General features: G+C 39.7%; 1 protein-coding gene across 2 annotated transcripts; it reads right to left on the bottom strand.

Annotated features, from left to right (window-relative positions):
• Window positions 1-1,977: 1,977 nt before the first annotated feature.
• Window positions 1,978-10,593, bottom strand: Pstk (phosphoseryl-tRNA kinase). 2 transcript variants are annotated; one of them, XM_021660197.2, is made up of 6 exons: window positions 10,330-10,593; window positions 8,016-8,307; window positions 7,600-7,798; window positions 5,774-5,849; window positions 5,200-5,293; window positions 1,978-2,193 (listed from the first exon to the last, which is right to left on the bottom strand). In XM_021660197.2, exons 1-6 carry the CDS (start codon window positions 10,543-10,545, stop codon window positions 1,994-1,996), a joined length of 1,077 nt encoding a protein of 358 aa, XP_021515872.1. In that variant the 5' UTR covers window positions 10,546-10,593; the 3' UTR covers window positions 1,978-1,993. The 2 variants fall into 2 exon arrangements, with proteins under 2 accessions (XP_021515872.1, XP_021515870.2); XM_021660195.2 differs by having other exon boundaries at window positions 7,600-7,768.
• Window positions 10,594-10,796: the final 203 nt, after the last annotated feature.

Here is a 10,796-nt window from a genome sequence, read left to right as displayed (position 1 = left end):
CATCTCAAAGGCCAAACCACCTGAAAGAGCTCTCCGTAAGCTAGCTTTATCACCTCTCTATTCGGGGCCAAACAGTGACATGTGCATTTTGTCTTTCCTAACAACTAAAGATGAATGTTTTGAAGTACATTTCACTCTAAATATGAAAAAGACTTTTCATAATTAGAAACTAGAAGGAAAAAATCCGAATTTTCCAATAACATGAAGAGCACAGTTGGTCTTCCAAAGGTGTTAATGTATAAAGCTACAAATACTTTGAAATGCACTAAAAGTTTGAAGCAAATCTACTTTAGAAACATTTTTGAAATTGTACTTTTAAAAGAGTTATGATTTTGCTTAAATATTCTGAGTTAAATTCTGTACTAGGAAAGATGTTAGGTTCTTTCCTTAAATACTAAATATGTTCCTCATTTTATTTTTAACCAAATGTTTTATAGAACTGAGTTGAGAAAAGTTTAACATGCACTATTTATAGTACTTTGCCATTAACAGGCAATGTTCTGAAACTAAATTTATTTTTGTTCAGTGAACATGAGTTTAGATTTTTAAAGTTGGTAATTTATCTCCACTAATATTTTTTTAAGAAACTGTGAAGAGATTAATGGGATAATTTTATTTCAGATTTTACTAATGTAGTGTGTAGCTAAAACTTCTTGACATTCAAGTGAAGACTAGACTTTCATTTTGAAATTTTTTTCCATTGGGTAGTTCCAGTGCTGTTTCATTTTAGAAATGTGTTTGCCGTTCACCTGCAGAATTGTTTGACAAAGGGAATATTGCTAAAATAAAAATAAAAAACCCAGGTAATTCTCTTTTTTAAGTTCTGCAAAAATACTTGTCAAATGAAGAATTGTTACAAAAAAAATTTAATTCCCTGCTAAAGACATTTTCATTAGTCTTAGGGAGTAGGTATATGCTTTATAGAACTTGTTTTTGTTGAAACCTGGATGTATAGAACATGTTTTCTATGCGAGGTGTAAATCCTGCATTACACTTGTAAGATACATTATATTGTTTAGGGATCAAGAAAGCAGTTTAATGCTGAAGTAACTATAGTATGTAGTTTCTATTGTGAATAATGCTTTGCTTTTGTAATGTATGAATAAAAATAACACTTTCTAATAACTTTTGTTTTTTGATTTTTAAAACTAGAACCAAATTGATTTTTTTTAGTAATTTATGATACATAAAAATGTTAGTAAAGGATTTTATGGCTGTTTAGTTTAAATTTCTAGAATCCCTTATAGAAACTTACCATGAGTTTACAACAAAAGAGCTCAATAGATCTAAAACTCATTTTTAATTGTTATAGTTTGAATGAGAAATGTGCCCCACAGGCTATTCTGTTTAAACAGTTGGTGCCATTGTTCCAGAAGGATGTGGAACCTGGGGGATGTGGTATTTCTTTGGTGGAAGTCTTCACTAGGGCAGACCTTGAAGATTTTAATCTGCCTCTGATTCTGGTCTAGAGCTCTTTGCTTCTTTGTCCACAGTGTGAGAAACAACAGACTCAATCTTCTGCACCTATGCACAAAGCAAATCAGTGGCTATGCCTTCCCCACCTGACGTACACCTGAAACTGTGAGCCCAAATAAATCTCTCCTCCTTTAAGAGGGTGTCCATCAGGTATTTTGTCAGGGTTATATAGCAGTAACTAATACATTCCTCTTTACTCAGATCTTTATTTATTCCTGCTGTACATCAAGTGCTGATTATTGTGCCACATCAGGAAGGAAGGCTGCCTCTTATACTCACTTATCTATGTCACATTTGACAAGTAGCTCACTGAGGTAATTTCTGGCATGCAAAATGGAATTTTTAGAATAGGCATTTTGGGTTTTGTGTGTGTGTGTGTGTGTGTGTGTGTGTGTGTGTGTGTTCAGAGTGGTCTATAACAGTTCATAATATTGGTCAAGAAAACATCCAGTCATACAAAATTGTTTGTTTGCAAAGGTTTACCCAAATGAGACATTTGACTAGAAATTCAGAAAGTTTAATGATGCTTTGAAAAGAACTTCTGCACAATAGTATCTCTCTCCTTACAAAAAGAAGAAAGAACATCTGATAAGTCTGGGCTTCCCTGAATGCACAGGTATTTTCTGTTTCCTTGTCTTAGATCTTCCAAGAAGTCTGCTTTGAGCTTGTTAAGTTCTCCTGCTAGATGCTTCAGGTTATTAAGAGGCATCTGCTCATCTAAAAGAAAACATGTTCTCAGATTATTCCTTAAGTCAGTCTGGGCTGCCTACTACCATCAGTCATTTGATTACATCAAACAAGCCAGATTCTCCAGTAAGTAATTAGAATGTATTATAATGATTTGTATACAAGAAATCATATTAATGTGGCCTAGAAAAGTCATCTAAACAACAGCTACAGGGTTAGGGTTAGTATTTGCTCTGAAGTGTGTGAGTAGAAAAAGATAAACCTGAAAGGATATATATTTTAAAGATTTTATTTAATATTATGTATTTGAATGTTTCTCCTGTATGTATGTGTGTATGTATGCATGTATGTATGTATGTATGTATAAGCACCATTGGCATTCCTAGTGCTCACAGAGGCCAGAAGAGGGCACAAGATTCCCCACTGCTGGAGTTACAGATGGTTGTGAGCCAACCTTATTGGTACTGGGAATTGAGTATGGGTCTCCTGCAAGAATGACAAGTGCTCTTAACTACTGACTGACTCATCTCTCTAGCCCCTTAAAAGGATGTTTTTACAGATTCTCATTATGTAGACCAAGCTGACACTAAACTAGATAGATGGCACACCTCTACTTCTTAAGAGCTTAGATTAAAGGCTTACAATACCACAGTAGGTTGTTTTTGAGCCAAGATATTTAATTTACTATCTTTTTCTTTAAAAAATAAACTGACAATTTGGTTTTTTTGAAGCTGATAAATAATACATTTGAACAGTTGCCCATGCAACTTTTTATGATGATGGAAATGTTCTTCTAGGCATGGCCATATGGGTAGTGTTACTGAGCATCTGAAATTAGCTTTAGTGAGATATAACTCACCACAAATGTACCCCATTGAAACTGTAATGGTTTAGTTTGCATAATGACATTTGCTTTTAACCCCCTTCACTGGGGAAGCAGAGGCACTGGGTCTGAGAATTTAGGCTAGCCTGGTCTACAAAGAGTTCTAAGACAGCCACAGCTACTTAGAGAGCCCCTGTATCCAAACAAACAAAAAGTAATGGCTTTTAGATTACTCACATACATGTGATCATCACCAAAGTCAAATTTAGAACATTTTCATAACTTAGAAGCAAAGCCTGGGTCCTCTGACAATCACCTTTCTCAACCCCACTTCCCTATTCCGACCCACAACTCTTGGCTATCCTGTCTTGATTTCCTGGATCTGGGTGTTCATATGCTCTTTCAGTTCAGATGTTTTCAAGGTTCCCCACATTCTATCCTGTTTCACTATTCTAGTCTTATTCATAGCTAAATAACATTCCATTGTATGGGCAACCACATTGTATTTACCCATTTATCAGGTAATGGACAGTTGCGTCGTTTTCACCTTTTGGCTGTTATGAGTAGTTCTGTTATAAATGGCTTGTGTTAACATACTTTTCCCTCGAACCTATCACCGTGGAGCAGAATAGCCGGGCCACATGGCAGCATTGGAAGAACTGCTCGGGTGTTTCCAAAGCAGCTGCATCATTTTATATTTCCACCAGTAGGATATGAGGGTCTCAGCAAGTCTCAGACCTCCTCCTCCTGGCCATTCTAATGGCTGTGAAGAGTTATCTCCCAAGATTTTGGTCTGTGTTTTGCTGTTATTTAATTTTAAATGTTTTCCTTTGAATATTGGCCAACTCTGTATCACCCTTGAAAAAAATGTCTGTTTAGATATTTATCCATTTTAAAATGGGGTTACCTGTGTGTTACTGAGTGGTAAAGATTTTTCTATATTTATATTTATATATTCAATTTTCTCATGAGACATTTGCAAGTGTTTTATCCCATCTGTGGGCTGTCACCTCATCTTCTTGATGGCAAAGAAATGGAATTTTAGTTTTATTCAAGCACACATTTAGAAACTAGTATCTACTCCCCTTTCCTCCAGAAAAGTCTCAATTTTTCCAGTAGGTGGGAATGGTGAGTGATTTGGGTATAATACATAATAACAAGAGGCAAACGGCTGAGAACTAGAATGGTTTCTGCCTTGTTTCTGTTCCAATTCTCTGTTAAAATTTTTGGATTGTAATTCATTAATGAGAGGCAATGGGTGTTTTTCTAAACTGAGAAAATAAATAAAACATTCCATTAAATATGGGGATGTGTTTCTGAACCTTGTTTCCACATGTCTATACACTATTACACATGGTTTACACTGTAACACCTATGTATGCTCATAGAGTTTGAGAAGCATGGTATGGTTAATATGTGTCCTTTCCAGTATCCTCAGGTTTTATGAAGGTAACAATAAAGGCGGGGTTGTATAACAACAGACTGGAATGAAAATTCACTTCATCCCAGGTTGCCCTCAAGTTTAGCAGCTGTTCAGACTTGGGAAAGTTACATGATTCACGGTGAACCTCCATTTCCCATTTATAAAATTATACCCACCTTACATGATTATAAAGAGTAGAGTATAAACATTTAGCACATCAAAGAAGTAAAATGTTAGCTGCTGTTCTCTTTTTAAAACAAATTTCAAACATAGCAAGAAGTTAAATATTCAAAACCAAAAGCAACTACTGAAAAGAGCTTTAATTACCACATATCTGAAGTGGTTAAAATATTATTCATATTTATAATACCTTGTTCAAATCCCATTCTAGTCTGACTCCTGACCCTGAACTACCCTTAACCTCTAAGCCACCTCTCCAACATTCTAATTACTTTAAAAAATAAGTCTATCACTCTACTTCAGGGGACTGACACACACATAATTAATTTACCATTCTGTCTGTATCCTCACTAGAAAGTTCTGCTTCCTATTGATTTCCTGGTATCTAAGAAAAGGTCTAGTGAAAAATAAAGAGGCCACTCAGTAAAAATGAGTGAAATGGATACATACCCAGTCTTAGGGGATGATCTAGCTATATAACCAAACAGCAGATGAGAAACTGAAATACTGACATAAACTCTGGTATAATAAATCTTTCTGGTAGCAAGGAAATGGCAGCAGCAAGAGAGATCACCCCAGCAGCTAAACAGCACAGAACTAGTCAACATACCTTTGGCTTCCTTCATTGTCTGAGAAATGGTTTTTCGGAGTATCTCGTCAGCTTTATGGAGGATGTTAGTAGAACAAATAATTCTATCTGCTTCCTGTGTAATATATACAATGTTATTGGGAATACTTTATAAGTGAGCAAGGTATAGACTCATTTGAAGGGACCAAAAGACATTCTATGGTGGTTTTGTGTTTGTTTTCTCTCACAGAAGATCCAAAGGAATCATGTCCAGTTGTAAAGGGGTTTGCTGGTTAGTGTGCAATAACTGGCTTTCTAGAAATAGAAACTTCCTGCAACCTATAGGCAGTGTTTCTGTATGCTTGATATAAACACTTCCATCTTTGTCCATTTTAAGTCACCAGCATAAGCTTCCAGCATTTCTGAACATTTACCATGGGGCTTTGACCAGCTGGCACCAGGCTCACTGACTGGATGTCAGAAGCAAAAGGCTAGTGCGGTGCTATTCTGCTAACAGACCATTTTTCACTTTTCTCTTGATATCATCAGCTCAAAAAGTTTCTCTATAAAAAAGTTATTCCTTCTCATATGTACCAAGTCTAACTGGAATATTTACCTTTTGTTCCGTATTGTCCTCAACACATTTTATGGGATTTTCCAAAGCAGTAAGCAACAAATCAGTCACCTCTGGGCTACAGAGAAAGTGAAATAAAGTATAACAAATCTTTCCATAAGATATTTGTTTTTTAAAGAACCTGAATTAAAAGTATTAGGTTGAACTCAGGAGAGCAAAACTTCTATCATCCAAGGGCCTTACTGAGAAGAAATAAACTAAGTAATTTGGAAGCCATCTTCCATTTGTAAAACACTGAGTGAAGCTCTAAACAAATTACAAGCCATTCCTACCTCATACGAGGTTAATTTTCTAAGCTTACCAGTAAGCAATCTCTTGCCCATTACTTCCTGAACTGTAGGTTTTTAAAACTATTTTAGGCCGAGGAAGATGGTGTTTTCTTCTGGCTTCTCCTTATTTACTAGATACGGATTAACAAATCTGCTCACTAGCCAAGGGTCCCTAGGAACTCAAGTAGAATTCGTTCATTCGGTAAATATGTAATTGAGCATTTTGTATGTAAATGTTGTAAAGCTACATATGTGAAACTGCTAATCTGGGGTTATAACAAGGTGCCTGCCACTTCTCCCCAGCATTCCATTTCCACTTGCAATTTTTCCAGCTGCTCAGCCATCCTTCCAACCTTTTTTGAAACAATATAGGATGGGTAAAAGAAAAACAAAACAAAAAATCTTCTCTGTGAGCAAAGCAAGGGATATCCCAGCAGAAGCAGCTGCAATAATTTTTCTGCTGGTGCCCTGAAAACATCCACCCTCTGTCCACTGCTGTTTCCTCTACAGCATCTGAAGTCAGATTCCCCATTCTGCCTAGCCATACTTCTGGGTGCTGCTTACTAACTGGTGTTTGCTACTTTGTGGGTTCTTCTTTCTTCCACCCTTTAAACCTCCTAATACTAGATAGGAGAGGAAAAGAAGGGTAGAGAGGAACGGGGACATGCTATCATTAAGACTACTTCCTATAGTTTTTTAGGGGGCAAGTTTGGGCTTCACCATCAGGATATTTAATTTCTTTTCCTTTCTTTGCTTATGACTACGACCAACAGCAAACAGTAGCATCCAACCACCAACCAGCCAGCCTACCCATGGGAGCTCTAGCATTTACATATCTTCTGAAAAGTTCCCAGAATTCCAGACATCACACACTTGGAGAAACTATCTGCAGCTTGCAAAATCATGCCCCTGCTAGAGCACAACGCAAATCGTAGCTGCACCTGGGATTAAAACAAAAACATAGTCTTATAATATTGCTTTGTGTGTGTGTATGTGTGATTAAAGAAACCAAAATTCAAAATTCTCACTACAACAACCTAGTTAGGCAACTTTAACAAGAGTACCAAAAGACTGGACTCTCACTAGACTGGCTGGTCAGTGAGCACCACCCTACTCAGTGCTGGGATTTCAGATGTGAGTAGCTCTGCCCGACTTCACATATCTGAGCTCAGGTCCAATGCAACAAGAACTTCACCCCATTATCTCCCCATTACATTACAGTTTGTTGGAGACATTAAAATTCGAGCAGTAGGGAAGGTGAGATTGGGAGGGAATGAGGGTGCGGGATATAGCTGGGATACAGAATTAATGAAATGTAACTAATAATAAAAATAAAAAAAAATCGAGCAGTTAAAAGCAGGCATTTACTAAGAAGCTTAGATTCAAATCTCAGCTGTTACAAGTTTGGTGACCCCAGACAAAATAAACTTTCTCGGGTTAGTTTGCTCCTCCACACAATGCCTGTGGAAGAATGGTCAATCCCATACAGTTAGGCACACGTTTTATAGGAGAGCACCAAAGTGGCTTAGAGTAAGATACCTGGCCTCCAAAACACATGCTGAACTCTGAATTATGAGGCTGTTGTGTTCCCAGGCATTTTTCTCAGGGTTGGGTCTCTCCATCTTTCTCTCCATGAGGCAGATGACCTCCTTAGGCAGTGGTTGTGGCCTCTCGCCATTCCTCTTCAAACACGTTTCCAGGGAACAATCTAAAAAGAGCTGGCAAAAGCCCAGTGAATCTGAAAACAGTTTTACAAAATTACCAAATTACTGGCCTGTCTCTCCAGAAATGTGAAATAAATAGATACTAGTCCCAAATGAAATAGGAATACTAAACACCCACTTTAAAAATTAAACCCATATAGGCCCAATCCAATTTAACTCTCACTAAAGGCAGCTGTGATTTTGCTACCTGTGAATCTATGTTGCCATGTGTAAAAAAAAAAGTTTAATTACATTTCCGAGCCAGTTGGTAGACCTCATATCTCATACTTTGGTAATAAAAGTTGTCGTCCAACACCAAAAACAAAGGTTTAGAAAGAGCAGGTTTTGCCAAGAGGTGGCAATGCTGGGCCTCAAGTGATGTAGGAAAGATCAAATCCTGTTTTCTTAAGCAGGTGATAAAATCCTCCCACACGGCTTCAGTCCTGTTGGGTGGGGCAGACATCTGAGTCCCACTAACGACTGCCGTGAGGAAGCATTCCAGGTGCTTTAGCAGCTCTTGTCGAAACATTTTCCATCGGGATGGCTACAACAACAAATTGAAACTCATGTTAGGCTTCGGCCAGTAGTCTGCTCATCTTGTCTTATTGCCATTCCGTCGCCATTTAAGATTTCAGCTCACAATACTGAACCATTTGCCATTCTCAACAGACACCTTGTTTCTCATACTTTCCGTCTTCATCGGTCCTGCCCCCTCTCTCCCTGGACTATTCCCAATGCTCCCAGAGCTGTGTGAAGCTGTCTCAGACTCAATCGTGTGGAAGGCAATCCAGCCCTAATCTGTACATTGACCCTACTCTAGCAGGACTCACATCAGTTAGGTACCTACGTGCGCCTTCCTGTCTCTCCCTGCTAGATCACCCCACCTCCAGCAGAGAGGCTGACACCATGCAGGTGTTCCAGAAATGTATTTTCAGTGAATGAATGAGTGAATGAATACATGAGAATGAAAACCATTTGCCATATAGGAGCACAAAGGAGCCATAATCAATATCCTGCTAAATGATAACAGCCTAAAAATAATAATGTTGGTTTGTCCTTGAAATGAGAAGGGATACTGACCCCAAGATAAGACAGTTGGAAGGTCTTCTGGTCTAGATTCGAATACCTCAGGCTAACAACTGGATTGTGAGATTGGGAAGGATGGCAGAAAAAGATAGGAGGAAGAAAACAAGGAGCTTGAGTGTAAGTTCTGACATCAAGGCTGGAGGAGAGAGAAAAGAACAAGAGTCCTCCAGCTTGTCCACACAAAGGCACAGCAGATAAACCCACTGAGAAGGAAATTTGTACTGTTTCCTAAACGGTAGAGATTTCCTAATCACAGTACCAAATAAGAGCTACAGGGGAAGAGGAAAGAAATATACAGTAATAAAGGTGAAGGAAAAATCTTTATCAATAACTTTTACCTTTTTCCACAGTGGCGAGAATGCTACCATACAACTAACTCCCAATTACAATACTGTTTTGACCCCCTCACAATCAAAGTTGAAGCAAGCAGATATATTATGATGGAGAAATAAATTTTTTTTTCATTTGACAAATACATTGTATCTTTGTATTACTTATCTTTGTGTGTGTGTGTGTATCTTTGTATATATTTACAGAATGGAGTCATCCTATCTGCTTTGAACATGTCTACACTCAGACACTAACCATCAAATGTTAACAATTTAAGATTTCGGAAGACATTTGCTTTCGAGTAAGTATGCCACTGGAGGCTGGGCTCTATTCTGCCACGCGCCCTGCTTCCACAAGGTGTGCATATCACTGGAGTGACCGTACATGGATTGAGAAGTATATTCTTGGCACATACAATTCAAGCTTTATTACTCCATCTGGCTGTCAACCAAGACAGCACCACCTTTTTCTAACTGGTAGCAAGACCAGGCCCTTCATTTTGTCAGTTTTTCCTGGAGGGACCTGGCAATTTTGTTATCTATCACTTGTAGTCTTTATTCTCATGGGGAGTTCCAAAATGGTGCAGCGCTGCAGTTCTACAAAATCTGGCTTTAACCGGCTATAAGTAGAAATTTTAAAAAAAGAGATCCCTTCCTTTGTCTAGGCCCTAGACTCTAGTAGGAAGAAAATACCCAAGGGATGATTATCAGGAGGTATGTGACCAGGACGTTCACCTCTTTGAGTAAACTCAAAACTTGATTGTGCCATAGGACTCTTGGAGATGGCACCTGTATGTAGTCCCAATAAATAATAGGCGGGGTCAGGATGATCCTTGAGCCCGGAGTTTGAGAATAACCCAGGGAATATAGCCAGGCCTTATCTTAAAGCGCCACTCCATAGAATGTGCAACATGTGAACCTACCAAGCTTGCATAAACACCGCTATAAAGCATGGCCCTTAGCCCGGTACAGTGCTATTCCGAAACGCAGTTCTACAGAGAGGATCTAAACAGCTCCCCAAGTCTTCAGCTCCTGTCAGTTTTCCCATCCTACACAGACACTGCCGGATCCAAGACGGCTCGCCGTCAACCACCCACGGCCACACCGCCTGGGCCAAGCCTGCACACCCGTCCGTCCCACCCGGTGCTGACCCGAGGCTGTGCGCCAGCGCCGTCCGGAAGTGCTTGGGGCAGCACATCGTCGTAGGAGAGGACGCCGATAGCCCAGCCCCGCTCCCGCCGCAGCTGCAGGGCCAGCGCACGCGCGAAGGTCGACTTTCCGGCCGCCGGCAAGCCACAGAGGACGCACAGTCCCAGCTTCGGCCATCCGTCGCTGCTAGTGGCCCCAGACCGCGCCACAGTCTTCATGCCCTAGCTGCCGCCTCCAGAAACCTCTGCGCACGGTGCGCATGCGCACTGCCCCAGCACACAGCCGCGACCTCTGAAGACACCTTAAAGGAACAGCACAGGATGCAAGTCCGGAGAAGATGCTTTGGTCCTGGCTGTTACCCAAGCCGCCTTCTGGACCTTGTGAACGACGGGCGTCAGCTGTCCCTGACGCTAGTGCCCTAGTCGGGGAGCCCTCGTCTGTTCTTTTCATAACTTCTGGACACTCTCTA

The sequence above is a fragment of the Meriones unguiculatus genome, chromosome 1 (assembly GCF_030254825.1).
Source record: "Meriones unguiculatus strain TT.TT164.6M chromosome 1, Bangor_MerUng_6.1, whole genome shotgun sequence".
Lineage (NCBI taxonomy): Eukaryota > Metazoa > Chordata > Mammalia > Rodentia > Muridae > Meriones > Meriones unguiculatus.
The sequence above is the reverse complement of the archived record's forward strand: the minus strand, read 5'-3'. Positions and strand labels throughout refer to the sequence as shown.

Bases quoted from the DNA above. Each gene is read 5' to 3' on its own strand.
- Pstk (XM_021660197.2), bottom strand. From the start codon at position 10,545: ATGAAGACTGTGGCGCGGTCTGGGGCCACTAGCAGCGACGGATGGCCG. The intron at 5,294-5,773 runs GTAAATATTCCA...TATATTACACAG, and splicing joins AGGACAATACGGAACAAAAG to GAAGCAGATAGAATTATTTG. The intron at 2,194-5,199 runs GTATGTTGACTA...GTTTTCTTTTAG, and splicing joins GACAATGAAGGAAGCCAAAG to ATGAGCAGATGCCTCTTAAT.